The sequence below is a fragment of the Rhinopithecus bieti genome, unplaced genomic scaffold (assembly GCF_001698545.2).
Source record: "Rhinopithecus bieti isolate Rb0 unplaced genomic scaffold, ASM169854v2 scaffold_49762, whole genome shotgun sequence".
Classification (NCBI taxonomy): Eukaryota; Metazoa; Chordata; class Mammalia; order Primates; family Cercopithecidae; genus Rhinopithecus; species Rhinopithecus bieti.
The window spans coordinates 1928232-1950629 of NW_016819845.1; the positions used below are offsets into that span (position 1 = coordinate 1928232).

The 22398-nt window shown below is 37.4% G+C and overlaps 1 protein-coding gene across 1 annotated transcript in view; it reads left to right on the forward strand.

Moving 5' to 3' along the window:
- The window catches only part of CPEB4 (cytoplasmic polyadenylation element binding protein 4), a gene marked incomplete at its 3' end in the record, with an annotated part of 47811 nt that extends 26080 nt beyond the window's left edge, over positions 1-21731 (forward strand). Inside the window, exons 2-3 of the mRNA XM_017859273.1 lie at positions 520-1664; positions 21650-21731. Of these exons, the coding sequence (XP_017714762.1) occupies positions 520-1664; positions 21650-21731 (1227 nt within the window). The remainder of the gene's footprint in view (positions 1-519; positions 1665-21649) is intronic.
- Positions 21732-22398: the final 667 nt, after the last annotated feature.

A 22398-nucleotide genomic window follows, 5' to 3' on the forward strand; every position in this document is an offset into this window, starting at 1 on the left:
TGTTCTTAAATTATTCCTGATTTTTTTTAACCAGGCTGCCAAGAAAAGAACGTATTCCCCTCTTAGCCCTATTCTAATTTTTATGTGAGTGAATCTAAACTGCTGAGGAAAACCATATGTGATTGTTAAATTATATATATCTATATTTTTACTCCGCGCAAGGCTTATTCTTCTACATCCATAGATGCTTGAGAAGCTCTGTTTTTGTCATTCATGTACATTTTCCTTTGGAAAAGAAAGCGCCTATTTTACTAACCAAAGACTTGATTTTACCCTCTTCATTTTATTCCCTCCTAAAATAAGCCCAATTGGATCCATGTCAATGTTTTAAGAGATTTTTTAAGAGTTGTTTTTTTCTGTCAGAGACCAGAATTCCAAATCAGAACAATTTAAGGTGATAAGCTGCGATCTTTGAGCTAGGCTATAAATAAGACATTTCAAGCAGGCAAGCAAACAACTTAAATTTTGGGTAGAGGAAAAAAAGGCGTGAGGCATCAGGTTGTCATTTTTTATTGTGAGATTCTGCTCCTAAAATAATAAATGGGGATTACGGGTTTGGAGTGCTAGTGCAAAGCAATACTGGGAATAAATCTGCTTTTCCAGTCAGATTCCATCCACATCTGCAGCCTCCACACCATCACCAAAATGCCACCCCCAGCCCTGCTGCTTTTATAAATAATAACACAGCTGCCAATGGCAGCAGTGCTGGGTCAGCTTGGCTTTTTCCTGCTCCAGCTACGCATAACATTCAGGATGAGATCTTGGGGTCAGAAAAAGCAAAAAGTCAGCAACAGGAACAGCAAGACCCTTTAGAAAAGCAGCAGCTTTCCCCAAGTCCAGGTCAGGAAGCTGGAATACTGCCTGAAACCGAGAAGGCAAAATCAGAAGAAAATCAAGGGGACAATTCTTCGGAAAATGGCAATGGGAAGGAGAAAATAAGAATCGAATCTCCAGTGTTGACAGGGTTTGACTATCAAGAAGCCACTGGGCTGGGTACTTCAACCCAACCCTTGACATCTAGTGCATCGTCTCTTACTGGTTTCAGTAACTGGTCAGCAGCGATAGCGCCTTCCTCCTCTACAATAATCAATGAAGATGCAAGTTTCTTTCACCAGGGAGGGGTCCCTGCTGCTTCGGCTAATAACGGTGCTCTGTTGTTTCAAAATTTTCCCCATCATGTCAGCCCTGGCTTTGGAGGCAGCTTCTCTCCTCAGATCGGGCCTCTCTCACAGCACCACCCACATCACCCTCATTTCCAGCATCATCACAGCCAGCATCAGCAGCAAAGGAGGTCTCCTGCCAGTCCCCATCCCCCACCCTTCACACATAGAAATGCTGCTTTTAACCAGCTGCCTCATTTGGCGAATAATCTTAACAAACCCCCCTCTCCATGGAGCAGCTACCAGAGTCCGTCACCAACACCCTCCTCTTCCTGGAGCCCAGGCGGTGGTGGATATGGTGGCTGGGGAGGTTCCCAAGGCCGAGATCACCGCAGAGGGCTGAATGGTGGAATAACTCCCCTGAACTCCATCTCGCCTTTGAAGAAAAATTTTGCAAGCAATCATATTCAGCTCCAGAAGTATGCTCGCCCCAGCTCTGCCTTTGCACCTAAATCCTGGATGGAAGATAGCTTGAACAGGGCTGACAACATTTTTCCTTTTCCGGTAAGATTATGTTCCATTAGTAGATTAGGATGAATAAGGAAATAGCATGGTGTGATATCTGTGTAACTAGAGTTTGAAGTGCCCGTATTCACATCAGAGCTTTTCTTAGATTGAAAATGATTCAATAACCAGACTTTATTTTAGCAGGAGCGTAATTGGAACAAAATATTCAGCTGTTTCTTTGGCAGTTTTCTAAATTGTAGCCTTAATCTTGTCATAGATAATTATGAATACCTAGTAGCTGGTGATGTAATAATTATTAACTCTAATACCTTTCTTGCCTGACATGAGAATCAGGGTCAGTTTTTTCCCCTACTTATTTAGATGAGAATAAATAATATATAGATATAAATATATTTCATTGCAGAAACTAATGAATGTTTTCTGAAGTAACTATATAACTAAACAAATTTCTTTTGACACTGTAAGGTAGTGACTCACTGACAACCAGCTATTGAATTACAGTTTTCTCTCTGGTTGGTTGCATTTTAAAACTGGAAACTCTCTGAACCTTGTAGGTCTGAACAGCCTGAATTGATGGATTTGCCAATTCCTCTTAAACCTCTTCAAATTTTGGCCTACCTTGCATGAGTAAGGACTATCTAGTGAGAGAAATGATCTAAATGTTTTCTTCATCCCCATTTATTTTTGAACACTGTGAAACTGTTCATCTCAGAGTGACTCTTTATGCCTTTCACCCATTTGCTTATTTTCCAGTGTTAACATTGGAGGTATAGATAATTAAACCATTCCTAAAAATAGATCCAGGCAAAGATCATTTGTCTTTCTTGCTACCAGAATATCTTTATTCTGGCAAGAGTCATTGATGTTTTTGAATTAATGAGCAGCAAGTTAGGTTGATATGAACAAGATAAAGGGAATTTCATAGGTGGTTGACCATCAGATGCTCCACTAAATGTGTATACTTTGAGGGTATGATTGTATGTGTTTAGGAAATTTATAAGGGGTAAGAATCTAGCATTGAATCTAGTTTTCCCAGCAACCTCACAGGGTGAATTCTGTTAATATCTCGATTTTACAGATGCAGAAATTGAATATGAGAAATATATAATAACTTAGCCAAGGGTACACAGCTGGTCAGAGTACAAATTCTAAGTTAAAAAAAAAGACAAGGATTGAAAATATGTATACATACATGTGTGCACATACACATGTGCTATAGCTAGAGGGTTACTTTAGAAATATTTCTGCAAAGGCTAAAACAGATTACAGAATCATTGCACTGTTCCCAAATATGATGTTAGCCCTAGCAGAATTATTTGTTTTAATTAGTAATTGGCTGAGAGAGAGGGGAAGTTTGCTAAGAGAACCCTATGTCATTCCTTCCCTGAGGATTCAGGTGCAGTACATCTTAAAATACGTGGGTATATTTAGTTTTGACTTTTAAAATGATTTTTTTTTTCCTATCAAAAGCTGTTGGCATTTGCTTTAAAGGTTTTCAGTTGTTAAAACCAAAGATCAATTACTGTGTTTTAGTGGTCAGGTAAAAGGCTGTTTAAGACATTGACAATCCCATGAAGTCCGTTTTAAAAGTTGCCTTTGATATTCCTTTGAACATCAATTTAAAGAAAATTTAATGCAAAGATAAGTTTTATGAATTATTCTTATATTTGCTAATTTTAAAAAATGTAAGTTAACATTCAATACATTTTAACTGGATTAAGATTTGGCTCAAAATCAAAATAAGAAAAAATACACCTTTTTTCTTATTTTGCTGCCATATGCTGGCACAATGAATTGATGTGGCCTCACGGTTTGGTTCCCATTCTCAGCCTACTGACTTTTGATAAAGATTGCTTTAGGAAAAATGAAAAGTTCAGACAATGAATAAAATATACATATATGCACATTAATATTTTTTGCTGTTGGGCTAATAGAGTGTGTGTTATGTGTGAAATCTTTTTGAACAGTTTCTTTGGAGATTAAGTTGATTTATGAAATAATAGTTAGACTAAGGTTGATACTAAATATATTGTTAGAAACTAACTTTTCCCTTGGAATTGCTGTCTTTTATATTGATTATGGGAAAAGGATGGGTCAGTGTACCTGACTTTCAAATATGGTAAGATTCAAAAATAAATTGTTAATTCTGCTCCCCATCCCCACCATTTGTAGCTCTGTGTGTGTGTGTGTGTGTGTGTGTGTATGTGTGTGTGTGAGAGAGCACGCACACATGTTTGAGGAGAGAGAGCTAGCAGTGGGGTGATCTGAAAGTCACAAGAGAAATAAGTAGTTTGAAAAAAATATGACAAGAAACTCCTAAATGGGTTTTGAAAAAGTCTAAAGAAGTAAGTAAACTGACTACTGTGATTCTTACTTAAATGAATGCTGTTCTTTTGCTTTTAAAACCAATAATTCTTGTGAATTAGTTATTTTTGAGAAAAAAGTATCATTTTAAATTGGTATAAGTAACTTGGTTAAATTTGTCTTATTTAAATTTATGACTTATAGGCACATGCCTGTAAGTAATCCCATCTACTTGGGAGGCTGAGGCAGGAGGATTGCATGAGCCCAGGAGTTTGGGACCAACCTGGGCAACATAGTGAGACGCCCGTCTCAAAAAAGTAAATAATTTATAACTTAAACACTACTAATTTTAGGAAAGAAATTTTATAGATATTACCATTTCAATTTAATTACTATTAAAAAGAATTCCTTTCTTCTGCAATATTTCTCATAGGGACAAAAAAGAATAAAAAGAATTCCTTAGGTGTGATAGAGAGATCTTGAAACTTACCACAGACATTAAAGGATAGTGCTTACGTGAGTACATTATAATAGTGGTATTCAATCAGAGGCCAGCACGTTATTGTTACATTAAAAGGAAATAATTTACCTGAAGTGTAACCGATAGTAGGCAATGTTTATTTTAATTTGAAATAAACCAGAATGATTTTTACATTTGTTTACTGCAGGTTTGGGTATATATAATGAATTAAAATTAATAACTTTTTAAATTCATAATCCCCCCCTCCCAATAACTGATAAGGGAAGACATTTTATTTGGAGGATTTTTGTATATTAAAATGTGTTTCTAAGTTATTTTTGCTTAGCTTAAAGCTTCATTACATGAATTCAGAGGGCATCCCTCAAATCCTGATTTTGTTTGTTTGTTTTTTTGAGACAGGATCTCACTTTGTCACTCAGGCTAGAGTGCAGTGGCATAATCACAGCTCACTGCAGCCTTGACCTCCCTGGGCTCAAGAGATCCTCTCACCTCAGCTTCCCCAGTGGCTGGGACTATAGGCACACACTACTATGTCCGGCTAATTTTTGTATTTAGAGACAGGGTTTCACCATGTTGTCCAGGCTGGTTTCAAACTCCTGGGCTCAAGCAATCCACTTGCCGTGCTGAGATTACAGGTGTGAGCCACTGTGCCTGGCCGAAATCCTGTTTTTAGACACAGCTAAAGTAATACGTATATAATAATAGCTAACATGTGGCCGGGTGTGGTAGCTCACGCCTGTAATCCCAGCACTTTGGGAGGCTGAGGTGGGCAGACCACTTGAGGTCAAGAGTTGAAGACTGGCTTGGCCAACATGGTGAAACCCTGTCTCTACTGAAAATACAAAAGTTAGCCGGGCATCGTGGTGGGTGCCTGTAATCCCAGCTACTCCAGAGGCTGAGGCAGAATGTCTTGATCCCCGGAGGCAGAGGTTGCAGTGAGCTGAGATCATGCCACTGCTCTCTAGCCTGGGGGACAGAGACTTTGTCTCAAAAAAAAAAAAAGAAAAAAGAAAAATCTAACATGCCTCCTGTGTTCTAAATGTTTTACGTGTATTGATTCATTTAATTCGTTCAACAATCCTATGAAGCAGAAATTATTATTTTTATTCACAGACAAGATTTGGCTGTTAATCATTAGACTACAGTGCCTCTTCACGTAATGATAATATGTCAGGGGGATAGTGGGTGCAGGTGGGACCGGAAGGGAGAGTGGCTCCCAGACGCATGTAAGATGAGAGGAAAAATTTTACAGTAATACATGATGATCAAAGGCTGATTGTAGATAGAGTATTGAAAGGGGAAAATAATTGAGTATACTTGTTTATCAACTTTAAATGTTAAACTTAGATAATATTTAGATCAATGCTTTTGTTTTACATTTTGAGCACATGTTATATACCAGGCACTGGGCTAGGTGCTTTCAAATATGTTATTTTGCTTCATATGTAGGGTTTCTCAGCCCTGTGACATGTGGTTTTATTGTCCCAGTTTCAAAATGAAGGTCCATATTCTCGTGACTACAGGCGTGATTTGACCCTTACTGTAAGCGGAAAAAAAATCCTGTCTTACCAAACATGTCTTGGAATTCTGACGTCCAAAGCAGATAATATATTGGGGCGCCTGCCAGTAATTATGTTTGAATATAGCATTTCTTTGGAGGAGTGCCTAGATTTTCTGTCCTTACAGGAAAGTAAAGGAGAATTACTTAGTATATGTGCTGACATCCTCTTAACTGCAGCTCAATTATGTTGCCACTTTCGTTAGCTAAGCGTCAGGTAGGAAGGAAAAAGACAAAATCTGTATGTCACAAAGACTATCCTAAAACTTGTTTGATAGGGTAACAAGTGTATAGATCCTCAAACTTATATACTGCATCTTATATTTGCAAACGGAACACCGCTGCAGTGCTTCAGTTCTGAAAGTCATGGTGGATTATTAAAATTGTCTAATGTGCAACCTCATTACATTTTCTTGTTTCTTAATACAGTATCGTTCCAAGAGGGATCTTTGCATAGGAAACATTTTCTTTGACTTAGAAAGGGAGAAACCAATTTTTTCACAGTAAATTATGGGTCGGATGTTCTAGGTCTAGCAGAACTGACATATTGGAAAAATCTTCCTCTCTGTAGAAGGCTGTTTAACTAGGTTGGATAGCTTTTCTGATGAAATTAAAACTAATTCCAGGGTAGAGTTTTTTTATTTTTTTTTATGTTCAGAGAAACATGGCATATGATCAGCACATTGTTCCAGCACCTTTCAGGAAAAACCTGTTTATTGCAGGCCTAATGAATGTGGTTGTTGCTAATTGCAACTAGAAAGATGCTACTTACTTCATGCGTTTAAGTTTTTGAAAGTCATCCTTGTTGGTGTTCCTAACAAAGAAATGGGGAACGTAGTTTTTAAATTAATATATGCCTTGGTTTGGATTTGACAGTCTCAGTTTATTTTCCTTATGACTTTTTCTCTGTTTTGCTAGGAGGAAAATAAGCTTGATAATTCACTGTCATATTTTTTCAGTGCTGTATTGTACCTCAGTTTTTGGTCTCATCACACATAAGATAATGTGAATAATGTGTTTCTCTTTAAGGCAGAGAACTTATAATGTGAACATTTTAACTTTTTGTGACAAAATTCATTTTATTTTATGTTTAATTGTTCAAAACTGCCTTGCAGAAATTAAAAGTACATTTTACCATGATAAATTTAGAGCAGGGTATTTTTTAAATTCGATTTTATTATAGATTCCCATCCATTTTTTTCCATCACATTTTATCTTATTGAAACAGAATGAGTTCCACCTTTAAGTTTTTAAAAAATACTTAGTAGATAGAAAGATAAAGGTCAATACCTTTATCTTTTCAGTCAATTCCTGAAGGTGAAAAGTGAATAATTATTGAGAAAGGCAATTTTGTGAGCCCAAAAATGTTGAGTGAAGCACAGGCTGTGGACTCAGACTTAAGTTTGACTCTGAATTTGAATATAATTATTTACTATATGAAGCTGTTGTAAAAATAAACAAAATGCATATATAAAGCTTTAAAAATTTGTATCTGAACTCTAATGAGCAGTGTGACCTTGAGTAAATCTTTTAAATTCCAGAAGAAAATATGGTATCAAGAAAATAATACCTGACCAGGCATGGTGGCTCACACCTGTAATCCTAGCACTTTGGGAGGCTGAGGTGGGCGGATCACTTGAGCCCAGGAATTTGAGACCAGGCCTGGGCAACATGGTCAGACCCCGTCTCTACAGAAAATACAAAAACTTTTTCTGAAATATAATAATACCTAACAGTGAAGGGTAATGTGAGGCCCCTTATGTATGTGGCCATATTAGGTTGGTTAACTTTTTAAATTTAAAATATGGCTTTCTAATATTGAATAAAGTTATGAAATTAGTTACAAATATAGCTGTGTTACTGTGAAATATTTTAGTCATGCTTATCTTGCTGTATATGCTTTATTGAATAAGCTATAGATGCAACCCCAGACAGATAAAATATTTAGCAGAATTGTCGATTTTCTTGAAGAGAAAAAGAAGTTTTCTAACTCAATATAAGCTTAAACTTTGATTAGCATTGACGGCCTGTTTCTTTCAGTATTTTGAAAGATTTTGGCTACAGTTGTTTTATGAAGAACTTTAGAACATGTGATTGCTTTTGCGTACATTAGAGGAGACTACATTTTAATGGAGAATTTATGATTTTTCAGTAAGAGATATGAAAGGGTGCCATAGATTTGAATCGAGAATAGTTTGGCTTTTATCCTGGAATCAAGAGTTTTTAAAAAAAATATTGTAATATATTTAGCACACATTTATTGAAGTACCTACTATGTTATAGACTAGGCACAGGACTGTCATAAAAAATATCAGTAACATGGTTTGTAATGTATTTTTGACCTGTGCTAATCTTTCAGTAAGACTGAACATGCATGTTTTTCTCTTAAACATTATAAACAAATTATCAACTAGCCCAATAGTTTCATTTCATTTTAATCTATAAGTTGTTTAATCTTTAAGGCAAACTAACAGATTCAATTTTAGCTATAACAAAAAATTGTATAAATGGCATTTCCAAACACTTTTATTAACATAGTCATTAATGTGTTTATAAATGTATGCTTATATTTGGAAATTTTAAATTTTTAGAAAATTTGTAATTTTTTTTGGGAAAATATTTGGAAAATGTAATTATCAATTATAAATACACACTTGTATGAGTTACTTGTATATTTATATATAACATGTGCTTATTTACATTCTATGACAAAATGGTACCACAAAAGGCAAACTTTAACTTGGATAGCAGAATTCTGGTCCCGTTACATGCCAAAGAAAAACTCCATCAGCTATCTATAGGTACTTATTCATGTTTACAAATGGAATTATTCAAGTTCAAAGCTCTAGGCTGTACAAGCACATTTTATATTGTAGGTATTTTGGTTGGGCAATTTCTATTTGCTGAAGATTTATCAGATATATTCCAATCATTTTTTTGTAGACCAAAACTAAGTTATAATTAGTTCCTCAGTATTATATATTTTAAGTCTATATTTATTTAAAAATACCGTGTAACAATTTAAATAATAATTCTTCCAGGTATTCTTGAGGAATGCATCTAGTCAATAGGATCATGGTACTAGTCAGTAAAATAGTTGCTGCCATTTTATTGTCTATGAGACCTTAAAAAAATAAAACTCAATATAAGAACGTGACTCAGAATGTTCATATACTCTGAAAAAATGTTGTTAGAAAAATATCTTAGTTAATGGAAGTCAGATCTGTGTTCCAGATACGGCTCGGCCACTCATTAGCTATGTGACCTAGGCAAGCTACACCACCTTCTGGGTCCTTTATTTTCTCATTTCTTTTGTCTGGTATTTTTGAGGATAAAATGAGATATGTCTAATGTTTGACTTCTAGAAGATTCTATTGTTTTAAGAAAGCAAGTCGTCAAACAGAAATATTAAGTCACAGTTTTATTCAAAGTATAGCACAATTTCTTAAAATCTGAAAACCCATGTATAACTGGTGTGTGATAATTTGAACTTAATTTTATTTTTTGAGACAAGGTCTCACTCTGTCACTCAGACTGGAGTGCAGTAGCGCGATCTTGGTTCACTGCAACCACCACCTCCCAGGTTCAAGCAATTCTCGTTCTTCAGCCTCTCCAGTAGCTGGAACTACAGGCGTGTGCCACCAGGCCCATCTAATTTTTGTACTTTTTAGTTCACCATGTTGGCCAGGCTGGTCTCGAACTCTTGACCTCAGGTGATCCACTTGCTTTGGCCTCCGGAAGTGCTGGGATTATAGGCGTGAGCCACTGCACCTGGCCTGAACTTAATTTAAAAAAAAAAAATACAATTCCTAAAGTCACTATACTTAAATAATGGTGGGACTGAGGCTAGATGACACACTGATTTTCTTGAACACTGCTGAAAGTGACCAACTGGTGATATCTTTTTTTCTCTGTTGGTAAAGCACCCCTGACCCATGTCTTCTTAAATTTTATTATGGAAAACTTAAACATATTCCGGCCGGGACGCGGTGGCTCAAGCTGGTAAATCCAGCACCTTGGAAGGCGAGACCGGGCAGAGATCACGAGGTCAGGAGATCGAGACCATCCTGGCTAACACAGTGAAACCCCGTTCTACTAAAAACTACAAAAACTAGCCGGCGACGTGGCGGTCGCTGTAGTCCCAGCTACTCCGGGGAGGCTGAAGACAGGAAGAAATGGCCCTGACCCGGGAGGCAAGCTTGCAGTGAGCTGAGATCCGGCACAGAACTCCAGCCTGGGTGACAAGAGCGAGACTACCGTCTCAAAAAAAAAAAAAAAAAAAAAAAAACATATTCCATGGTAGACAGAATAGTCTAGTGAACTCCCATGTACATGTCACCTGGCTTCAACAATTATCAGCTCCTGGACAATCCTGTTTCATCTATACCCTTAACCTTCTCTCTCCCCTTTTGTATTATTTTGAAGCAGTTGCCTCATATATTATTTCATCTGTAAATGATTTAGTATGTGTCTCTAGAAGGAGTCTTTAAAAGAAAACATTAACAATTTTTTCAAGTTGTTTTTTTAAAGAAGGGTAGTGAGAAAATGAAGCAAGGCCCACGTTTCTGTTGTACCTGCTCAGCCTGTTTCACTGCTCAACCTGCTGCCAACAGTGGTGGACCACTATTGGCTTCATCTCCTCCTTCTGTAACATAGAAAAATAAGAGATCCAGTTAAAGCACCCAAATACCAGCTGGTGATTCGAAATTTGGGAGGAGAGTATACTGTTTTCCTCCCTTCATCTTACCCTTTCTCTAGGTTCACACTTCTGTGGACTTGTGGGTAAGACCTCTGAAAGGAAAGATGAGAGAGATAACAGGACAGGACTGAGCTTTTATGGTTGTTGTCTTTTTTGTTTTTCTGTTTTTTAAGAGGAATGTAGAGGTTTGGGGTCCCTTGCAGACTTTTAGACTGAGTCAACTTTTTAAATTTCTTGTTTGCTTTCAGTGCACAAATGTTTGATGCTTTTGAAGGGCCATGGGCTGAGGATGCTTAACTATGGCAAATGTGATCCTTCTGCTCCTGAAGTGTACTGGCCGGTGACCTCCTCTTTGTGCCTGAGTGATGGGGAATGCCTTCTGCCCAGGAGATTCTGGAGAACTATGGATGGGGGTCGGGGGGAGTTGTGAGAGTCTGGAAATGTGGAGGCTGGGCACAGGCTGCTTTTTGAGATCACTGTCAAGGCTCACAAAAGAGAAGAGATGCTGAGGGTTACAAGACATAAGCTTCAGTTTAGGAATACAGATTGTGCATTGGCCAGGTGTGGCTCACGCCTGTCATCCCAGCACTTCAAGAGGCCAAGGTGGGCGGATCACCTGAGGTCAGGAGTTAGAGACCAGCCTGACCAAAATGGAGAAACCCCATCTATACTAAAAATACAAAATTAGCCTGGTGTGGTGGCGGGCACCTATAGTTCCAGCTACTCAGGAGGCTGAGGCAGAAGAATCACTTGAACCCGGGAGACAGAGATTGCGGTGAGCCAAGATTGCGCCACTGCACTCCAGCCTTGACAACAACAGCAAAACTCTGTCTCAAAAAAAAAAAAAAAGGTTGTGCATTAGGGTGGACTCCTCTGCCTGCTGACTCTGTACCTTGCTCAGGCCTAGCAGACATGGAGAAGAGGAACTCTAACAGCCAGTCGAGGTCAAATGACTTCATTCCTCAAGGCTGAGTGTTAGTATCGTTTACCTGCTTGCCTGCTTTCCTTGAACTAATGACTTCTTGCCCTGAATAGCTTATTAGAGAGAAGAAGTCTTATACTGATAGTTTTGGGGTCATAGGTTTGAACTTATTTTGATTATCTCTATGAAAACAGGTTATAGAAAATAGCACAGAATGGCTGACTTATTCGGATACAACTGATATCTAATTTAAAATGTGAGTTTCATGCTTTTTTCATTACACCATAGAGAGAAGGGGCAGAGAAATGTTTATTGAATGCGTTCACCGACTGCCATGCCTTGTGCTCCTGCTGCCCATATACCTTATCTCATTGGCTTTTCACCACAGTTTTATAAGGGAGGTGCTGTTATCCTCATTTTGCTGATGAAATTAAGGTTCCATGATGTTGCAGCATCAAGATCACTTGCTTAGTATGTTTGATACTTAGTATCACAAGTATCAAAGCTTGTGATAGATTTTAATTATTTCTTTCTGCTAGGCAAGATTAGTATGAACAAATTGTCAAGAAGAAGAAAAGGTCTATTGATTCAGGAACTGACTAATCAAGCCTAGAATGATCATTTGGTTTTTTAATACAAATAAGTGATGACAAGAAATGTTTATCATTTTAAGGATTTATAATGCTCAAAATGAATGTGATTTATTTAGTGAAGGTGCAATAAAAAATGTTCTCAGAGGCTTTCTGGAGAGAGCTTATTTGTCAATTCACATGGCACCCAAATGGAGCTGTTGATCCAAGGTAATACACTGAAGATATTCGTTCATTTACTTATAGATTATAATTCTATTAGGGAACATGTGGTAACCTAAGATCTGTTAGACTCTACCTTCATTACAGGAGTCATAATGAAAAAGTACTGATTGAAGAGGGAACTTGCTAAGAAGTGTGAGATGCTGTTAAATGTGGTCCCTCCTGCTTCAGATAATTACTGCTTTGACTTTAATCTCTGATGCTCGTTGTCTTCATTCAGGCCACGTATATATAGTGAAGGATTTCATACCTTGCAGGTAACAATAGAGCAAAAATTCTAGGCCCAAACAAAACTTCACTTAAACCACTTTTCCTGAGCATCTGCTCTGAAGTCAGACTCTACCAGTTACTGTGTGACTTTGTAGGGCAATTAGTAACTTCTCCTAGCTTCATTTGCCTACAATGGGGATAATAAATGACAGTACTGACTTCACATGATGGTTGTGAGGAATCAATATATGTAAATGTTATGTAATTCATGTAAGATGCACAACACAGAGCTAGGAGGAACATGTTAGCCGCTTTCTATATCGGTGGTGATGGCTTTACGGCATGCTACAAGCTGTGGATATGAAAATGAGTGAAGCTCATGGTGCCTGGTGATACTGATAAGCTCTGTATAACAGAGCTTATCACTATCTTGTGGGATGTCAGAATGCTAGGGAGACATAAGGGAAAAGGGATTTGCTGCCTGCGTAGGGATGTGAGGGTCATTTGGAAGTGGAAACTTGAAAGTTGACTGGATAGTCCACTCTTGATAATCTGTGAATTTACATATTATTTAATTCAAGAGGAATATTTACATTTTGGCAAATCTTGAATTGAAACTCCCATAGTTACCTGTGATTAATTATGGGCTCTACTGGCATCTCAAAATTTCTATTTATTTTGGCGACACACTGGCGTACACTTTCCTTTCAAACCAAAATATTTTCCCTCCTTTCTTTACCAGGGAAAGTTTAAGCCAGAAAGAGAAAGTTCATAGCCTGGTACAGATATATAGCAGTCTGAGAAGTGATGATCACAGTAATAGATGTTTTTATAGAAATAGAATGAGTCAAGGGATAGCTGAATTTTGGCTTCAGTTCTTAATAATGTGGTTACATTCAGTTAATTACATTTTGTGTTTTAGACTCAGTCTAGTAATGCCAAAACATACTAGCTCAAGTATAAAAAGAAGCAATAATAGGGTGGTGGTGGTGGTGGTGGTGGTGGTGGGTAGCATGGGTTATATTTAGATGAGAACATTTAAGCTCAGTACAGTTATTGCCTCTGAGCACAGAACCTAACTGTGAACATCCCAGCATCCAAGAGAAAAATGTAACATGATGAGTGATGTAAATCTCATTCTCTCGTGAAAATGAGCATACTTTTAAACAAGAGTGAAATAGTTTTGAGAGAAATTTGCCTTGCAGGTTTCTAATCATGGGGCATTGACAGACAATGAATTTTTCCATTGCTGACAAATTTTACAAGAAAATTCATAGATGTTTAACAAATGGCAGTTACTAATATTTTCTGCTTATTAAAATCTGAGATCACGCTGTTAAGCCATAGTTCTATAAAAGCAAGTCAAAAGGGACCAGTATATACTGTGTATTTTCTGACGATGTGACTTGATAAATAGTTTGAATCTGAAGGAATGAGTAATTAGCATATCCTTTGTTTAGACTGTTTGTCTTGGCTTATAGGGCATTTGACCAGTTGTGAGAGAGAGAAGACACGTCAGTACTAAATACCTGAAGGGCACGTATTCCATGTCGCTGAATGAAAAATAAAGAGGCTATATTCTTAAGATATGGGGTATATGAATGCCAGATACCCCATTATTGTGAAAATTCAAGCACCGAATTTGTATTTTGTTTGTTCTTTAATGGTGAGCCACTCACCTCTTGATGCTTTTTCTCAAGGAATTTTGTTTTGGTGAAAGTGAACTTTATTTTAATCTTTCCAAAGGTATGGACCTCAGAACTTGAAAGACAGAGCTGTTTCAGGTTTTGAGAGCAAAGCCCTTCTCTTCATAAGGAGATCTTAAAATAGTTCCTGTAGAATATTTAAACTGGACTACATCATAGCTGGCCAACTAGGATATAAGCTATAAAGCACACCCCTAAGGATCTAATGAAGTTAACCTGTTGAATGGATTTGCTTAACTCAGTGGTTCTCAAAGAGTAATCCCTGGTGTCATTTGGAAACTTGTCAGAAATGCGAATCCTTGAACCCGACCCATGCTGAATGAGACTGTGGGGATGGACCCAGTAATCTGTATTTTAACAAGACCTCCAGGTGATTCTGACGTACTCTCAAGTATGAGAAACGCTGGCTTAGATCAACCATCTGGATGTTAAAAAAAGAAAAAGGGGGGCCACAAATGATTATTTTGGTCTGTGGTATAATTACAATTTAGTTGTTTTTCCTGATAGGACAGACCAGCAGGTTCACATGCTGCTTGTGGCAGCTTCTGGAATGTTATGAAAAGTGTTGTCATTAGCTATATACTGATGTAGGTCTTCCCATTTTGCCCTGGCAGGCGGTATTATTCAGGTGTATACTAAAAACAAGGGTCCTCTCTGAAACGTTCATTTTGTTTTGTCAGAAGTTTATTTTTATCAACTTTGATTTTCATAGTGGTATCATAAGGCTTTTCTTTTAGAAATTGTCCTGTGAAGTAGGGATGACAGAAACTGGAACTAACCAGTTACTGACATTCAACTCAGTATATTAAATATAATAATTAAGACTACAAAATAAGATAAGGTTTAAGCATTGTGATAAAGTTTGCTTTGCTTAGCTTTGAAAATCATTGGTGATCTTATATTTTCCTTCATGATTACTAAGCTCACATGTTCTAGAGTCAGAAGGCCTGGGTGCACATTCTGCCTCCACTTACCTGACATTGATGGAGTTATTTAATTACTCGAAGCTTCAGTTTCTTCATCTGTGAAGTGGGATAATAACTGAACATACCTAATTGTATCAGGGTTTTGTAAGGAATAAATGAGCTTATGAATGTAACCCATAATGTTAGCTGCTGATAGCAATCCTATTATTACTGTTACCAGTAATAACACTACCACCACTACTCCTGTGGTTAATAGATAACCCAGAGATGCATTTATGATAGATTTCTAATTTGTGTGCCACTCTGTCATCTCAGTGGGGAGAAGGAAGATAAGGTTTCTCTTTCTCTTCTTACGGTTTTAGTACCTCTGATATATATCATTTGTATAGGTAAAATATGAAAGGTAACATTTGTATAAGTAACATTTGAGTGCCTACTGTTTGCCAGGCACTAGCCAGCATGTTCATACCCTTAGAACCCTTAGAGTGCCTCCTTTATTCAAATGTATGTCTTAATTAGTGTGGTTCTTTGACTGCCATAATCATTACCCTACCAAGGAAGGATCACTTGGTTTATAGTAAGACTTGGGTTTGAATCCTGACTGTGCCACTAAACTATGCAGTAACCAATCTGTGTAGTAAATTGTGTGAGTTTTCTTTAGTTTCAGTTTTTATTATTAAAATAGGAATAATAGGCTGGGTGCAGTAGCTCACGCCTGTCGTGCCAGCTACTTGGGAGGCTGAGGCCAGAGGATCACCGGAGCCCAGGAGTTTGATGCTGTGGTGAGCTGTGATTGTGCCACTGCACTCAAGCTTGGGCAAAAGAGTGAGACCCTGTCTCAAAAAAAAAAAAAAAAAAAAGGAATAATAAAAAAATGTAACTTAGGTGGTTTGAGGATTAATTAAGACAGTATTTAAAAAGTGCTTAGTAGGTGCTCAATAAAAGGTGGATCTGCTTTTCTAATTTCTCCCTTTAGGGTGTCAAGAGAAACTGGCAGTGGGGTTGAAGCAAACTGAGTTGTCAGTATCTTTTGTTTTATAAGAGATTCTTTAATCATCTATCTGAAACCACACTTAACTTTCCCCCAGCAAATTTTTTAAGCAGATTTTTTTTTGAGAGAAGCTTATTTTATGTTTTGTGTAGCATAATTAAAATGCCATGATTGTCCTTTTTTTTGGAGACAAAGTCTTGCTCTGTCACCAGGCTGGAGTGCAACGGTGCGATCTCAGCTCACTACAACCTCCGCCTCCCGGGTTCAAATGATTCTCCTGCCTCAGCCTCCCAAGTAGCTGGGATTACAGGCACCTGCCACCAAGCCCGGCTAATTTTTGTAGTTTTTTACCATGTTAGGCAGGCTGGTCTCGAACTCCAGACCTCATGATCTGCCCGCCTCGGCCTCCCAAAGTGCTGGGATTACAGGTGTGAGCCACCATGCCTGGCCATGATTGTCCTTTTAAGACTCTAAGTGATCATTTTCTTGCTAATTGATCACTGACCCTTGCCTTTTTGTAGACAAAAGTGATGGACTTTGATTAATAAATTCTCATCCTTATTTTTGGTTCCTGCCATAATTGTCATAATTTAAACTGTAAATCTTGAAAGAGCAAGATACGTTAGGATATCAAAAAGCTAGAATACAAATGTATTTTGGAGTTAGGACAGGGACATTAGAGATCCAATCAAACCACTCCTTTTATGGACCAGGAAAGAGGTCTAAAGGACGACAGTGCCCAATCTCGTATAATACGACAGGCAGAGTTGAAGCTTCCTAGTGTCCAATGCCCATTCCACTCATTTATGCTAATGTTCATGTTTTGGTCATTAGCTCAAGTTCAATCAAGAAGAGCATCACCTAACAAGGTTTCTATTTTACAGTTAGTTTAATCTTTGGGAAATGGAGCCTAGAAAATAGGTCAGTGGTTATATTTGATCCAATTAACAATTAAAAAAGGCAAAATTGAAGAATGAAATATGGAAATCAAAGCACTCTTACACTTTTGATTTGACTCTTTCATTGTTACGTAGGAAAACCAGCATTGTTTGTACTGTTCTTATACTTTGGGTTTATTTATCTGTGTCCCCCTTACCTATTTCCTAATGGTACAGACACATTTTAGGATTTTAAAATTAGATGTTAAAATGGACAGAAAAGATCAGTGAGGGAGTAAATCAAGAATGACAACCTTAAAACCTGCTCTGAGAACAGAATGCTTACTTGACAAAATATGTGGCTTTTGAACTCTTTGAATTACCAAAGCGTCATAAACAAAATGTTTATAGTAACTATACTTGCTAATAAGTTTGGGTCGTGGGGAAGAATACATATTAGACTAGATTTGGCAAGAATGAAGTACTTGTGCCATTGGACCTTCTACCTTGTAGCAGTCTGTGGAGGCAGTTTCCTTCCGAGTCCCTGTGGAGTCTGAGAATCCTTCTCAAAACACCTTGCATCTAATAGTCAGTACCAATTGAACAAACTTTATGTATTTGTATTTACTTGTCATCCCTGTATTGTAACAAATTATAGGAAAAAATTAGTATCATTACTAAAATTTAGTGTAAAAAGGGTGAATAAATTTTTTTTTTATTTCATAAAACATTACTGAAAATTTAAAATTTAATTTAGGATTTTAGTTTTAATGTACTTTACCAGTTAGAGGTCAGCAAAAATCTTTGTTTCCCGCAATATGCTTGGGGTGCCCATGGGGCAGGCTAGTGGGAGGAAGGTGTGGAATAGTTTACTAAATTCCATTCATAATACCACGTTTAAAAACCTGTAGGTTGCCAGGTGCGGTGGCTTACGCCTGTAATCCCAGCACTTTGGGAGGCCAAGGTGGGTGGATCACGAGGTCAAGAGATCAAGACCATGCTGGCCAACATAGTGAAACCCCATCTCTACTAAAAAATACAGAAATTAGCTGAACGTGGTGGCACACACCTTTAGTCCCAGCTACTCAGGAGGCTGAGGCAGGAGAATCGCTTGAACCCGGGAGACGGAGGTTGCAGTGAGCGAGATCATGTCACTGCACTCCAGCCTGGCGACAGAGCGAGACTCTGTCTCAAAAAACAAACAAACAAACAAACAAACAAACAAAAAAACCCAATAGGTAAAAAAACAAAACAAAACTTATAGGTAAAAGGAGGCTTCTTGACTTATTGGAAATAGTTTTATAAAGCAAACAAAACAGTCTGTTTTTTTTTTTATCAATTGCTTCTTTTCAGTGCTCTCGTCATTCAGTGATTGACAAAATGCATGTTCCAGAAATTCGTAAGGTTGCTTACTCTGTTAGTTGCATGAAAAACAACACTAAACTTAATTCCTCCCCTCACCCAAAAGAAAACATACAGCTCTTTAGAGGGAAAGGAGGAAATATAAAGATAAACCTTAAGGAAGTAGCAGAGAATAAAGATTTTAAATGTTTAGAAATTACATGAAGGAATACATCCATTCATTGATTTAGCGAACATTTGCATGCTTTCTACCTGCCAAGACCTATGTGAGGCAGAGTGATACAGAAATACAGGACAGTGCTTCTTAACCTGTTTTACAGCATGACACACATAGAAAATGATAATTTTTAAACAGAGATCATCTGCCAGGAAGCTCCTGCCACCTCAGGATCTTTTGGATGGTCTCGTGGGCTCAGGACATGACTGACTTGGCACACCATCACCCCGCTGTGGTAGGCACACTGGAAATATTTGATGTGAGACATAGTTCCTGTTCTTGGGAAGCTCACAGTTAGTGAACAGACACCAGGAATTATTGCCTCCAAGACTGGTTTGTATTGGAGATGCAAATGGATGGCCCTTTTAAAGGTGTGGTTCATTGCTGAAAGAGAACATATCCAGCAACTAGAGAATGAGATAGTGTAATTTTTTTTTTTTTTTTTTTTTTTTTTTTTTTTTTTTTTTTTTGAGACGGAGTCTAGCTCTGTCGCCCAGGCTGGAGTGCAGTGGCGCGCTTTATATTAACTTCTAAACCTCAAATTATGCCTACTTGGCTTCTGAAAGAATATGCAGGTTTTGATTTAATTTAGTGCTTGAGATGAGGAAGTGTAAACACAGAACAGCTTCTCTCTTTTGGGAATACTAACCCTTAGTCTGATCCTGGCCATGTGTACTCCTGCCTCTCATTAGATAGATCTTGTTCGGGAGATGAGGATAATGAGGAAGGAATCTGGTGGAAGAGGTGAGGCAAAGATGTTCTGGAGGGAGTCATACCAGTTTAGAGCAGTATAGAATGGTAAGGCACCTGTTCACTCTTCCCCATCCTCTCCCCATCCTCATCCTCACCCTAACCTTCCAACCCCTAGGGGAGAACTTGAAATACTGTCTCTTACCTGTAATATTGGATTCTACCTAAATATACTGTCCTTGGACTCCTCAAGTTGCAGTGGTATTATAAAACCACTCAGTGCACATTACTGAATATCTGCATGATGAGATGGGGTCAGGAGGATTGGTCCCTACTTCAGGGAAGCAGAATAATCCTGTGGGTAAGATGTGTTATAAAAGCACAGAGGAGAAATGTTAGGTCCATCCAAAAAGAATAAAAATGCTCTCAAGTGGAGGACATCCTCTGTCAGCTTAGAGGTTCTAGAAGTTAGCTAGGAAAGTAGAAAAATGAAGGGGATACAATTAGGAGGTGATTAAAAAAAAAAAAAGTCAAAGCTTTGAATTTAAATAGTAATGTAAAAGGAAGCATAATTGAATAGAAGGTTTTAGAAATCTCCTTCCAGATTCCTTTGGGATCCCCTTTCTCTTTAATATTCTTGCAGTGGCCTTTGTGTGTTTATGTACAGTATCCTTAAGGTGGGTCAGAACATGTATTATTGCTTCGTCTCAGTTTAATTTTAAAACGTTTTCATCTCCTACTTCTAATTTATCAAGCTAAACCTTAATTTTAGTTGTCTCTAGTACTCTTCATCCTGAGGAATGTCAGAGCACTTGGGATGTTGTATATTTTAGGATTCCGTACCCACTCTCGAAATGCACTTGGTTAAGCCAGGGGTTTAGGTCAGCAATGTACCCCGCACTCTTCCTTCCTTTTAATTTTAATGGCAACAAAATCAAGCCTAATTTTGCAAGTTGAGAGTAAATAAGAATTGAGATTTTGTTTTGTTTTGTTTTGTTTTGCTTTCTCATCTAGATTCTAACTCTTATTCTAACTCTGATCCTTTTATCCTTTATTTACCAGAAGTAATAACTGGGTTGTTTGGGGACCTAATAACATGTTGCATTGGGGGCAGGGAGGGACAGAACATGCTTCAGCAGTTCTCTATTGCTATTCTCATCCTTCTCCTTAGAGAAAGCCTCGTGACAGTAATGAGAGCAGCTTCTGTGCTTCATTATTCCAGATTTATTTTTATGTTGGGGAAGGGAGAGTCTACCAAAATTTTTTTTTACATGTTTTTTAGAAGGAAGGAGTTTTTTTCAACTCTCTATATACATTATTAGTTTTAAAACAAATCTTTAGAGAAGGCAAATCATTAACAGTCAAGAACAACTTTGATAATACATAGAGATGGATAAATCAATATTTTTATTTTCGTAAAATAAGTATATAATTTATCTTGGCTCGATCCAGTGGCTCATGCCTGTAATCCTAGCACTTTGGGAGGCTGAGGCAGGTGGATCCCTTGAGGTCAGGAGTTCAAGACCAGCCTGACCAACATGGTGAAACCCTATCTCTACTAAAAATATAAAAAATTAGCTGGGCATGGTGGCAGGTGCCGGTAATCCCAGCTGCTCTGGAGGCTGAGGCACAAGAATCACTCGAACCTGGGAGGCAGAGGTTGTAGTGAGCTGAGATCGCACCACAATACTCCAGCGCAGAACAGTGTGAAACTCTGTCTCAAAAAAAAAAAAAAAAAAAAAAAAGATTTCTCTCATTTGTTTTTGTATACTTTACCATTTAGTAGTCTTACAATCATTTGATGACTATTTTTAAACCTTGCCTTATAAGAAAATATAGCTATTTTGACGGCACATATAGATACCAGTCTAGCAGATAACTAATGGGACAAGTTTGAAAAGCTTTGCCACGTTTTTGCAATCTGAAGTGATGGGAAAAAAAAATAATTTTTTTTTTTTGTTTTACGTTTACGTAGTGTTCTTAACTAATACAGAAAATAGTTTTAATGGTTTTGGCTTTCTGAATAAACGTGATGCTTTTGTTGAAATTATTGTTAGAAATCAAATCACTCTTTGCTGAGCCCTGTGCATGCACTTTTGTGGTTTTTGATGTTTGGTGTTAATAATAACATTTAGTAATAATGTGCCTTATATAGAGAGTAAAATTGCTACTTTGTGATCTGTGTCCCATCTAATGAAACTTACTGTCCTCTTTTATATTTAAATGCTATTTTAAAAAGTGGTTTGTGGCTGTTTGTGTCTACAGGATCGCCCCAGGACATTCGACATGCACTCACTGGAGAGTTCACTCATTGACATAATGAGAGCTGAAAATGATACCATTAAAGGTAAGTTTAGAAATATACTCAATTGATTTTAGACAATAGTTTTAAATGTGTATTAACTATTTAATCTGATACACAGTATGGCAAATATTATGGAGTCACTTTGTATGCAGTAAGTTCTATCAATTTTACACATATACCTCTTTTTGTTAAAATATTCAACATATTTGATGAACCTCTACAGTGGAGCCATCGTGATACCAGTTAAGAGTACTACATGCATACTAATTGCCAAGAATGGGCAATTAGCTCAAAGATACCAACCACATCCCTTATTATTATTATTTTTTTAATATCTGAGGCAATAACTTCTCAGTGCCTCAGTTGTTTATGTCTACCTACTTATGACAATGATTATGTCCCAGGAAGATTTCACATGTTAGTAGAATTTTTGCCTAGTTTCATATTTTAAAAAATAACCAATAGTTTCAAAGTTAAAATGAAGTTTCGTAGTTCTCAGAATTTTTTTCTACGTATTATGTTAAAAAAAAGTACTATTTCTGCGTGGATTCTGGTCTCATGTTACTGACAAGTTGTATTACCTTGAATAAGACATTCTGTTTGACTAGGCCTCAATTTCTTCATCTTTATAAAGACATAGAGTTACCTGGGGTACTTTAAAAATAAAATGTAGATGTCTGGACCCCATTCCATACATGGGGTGTGGGCT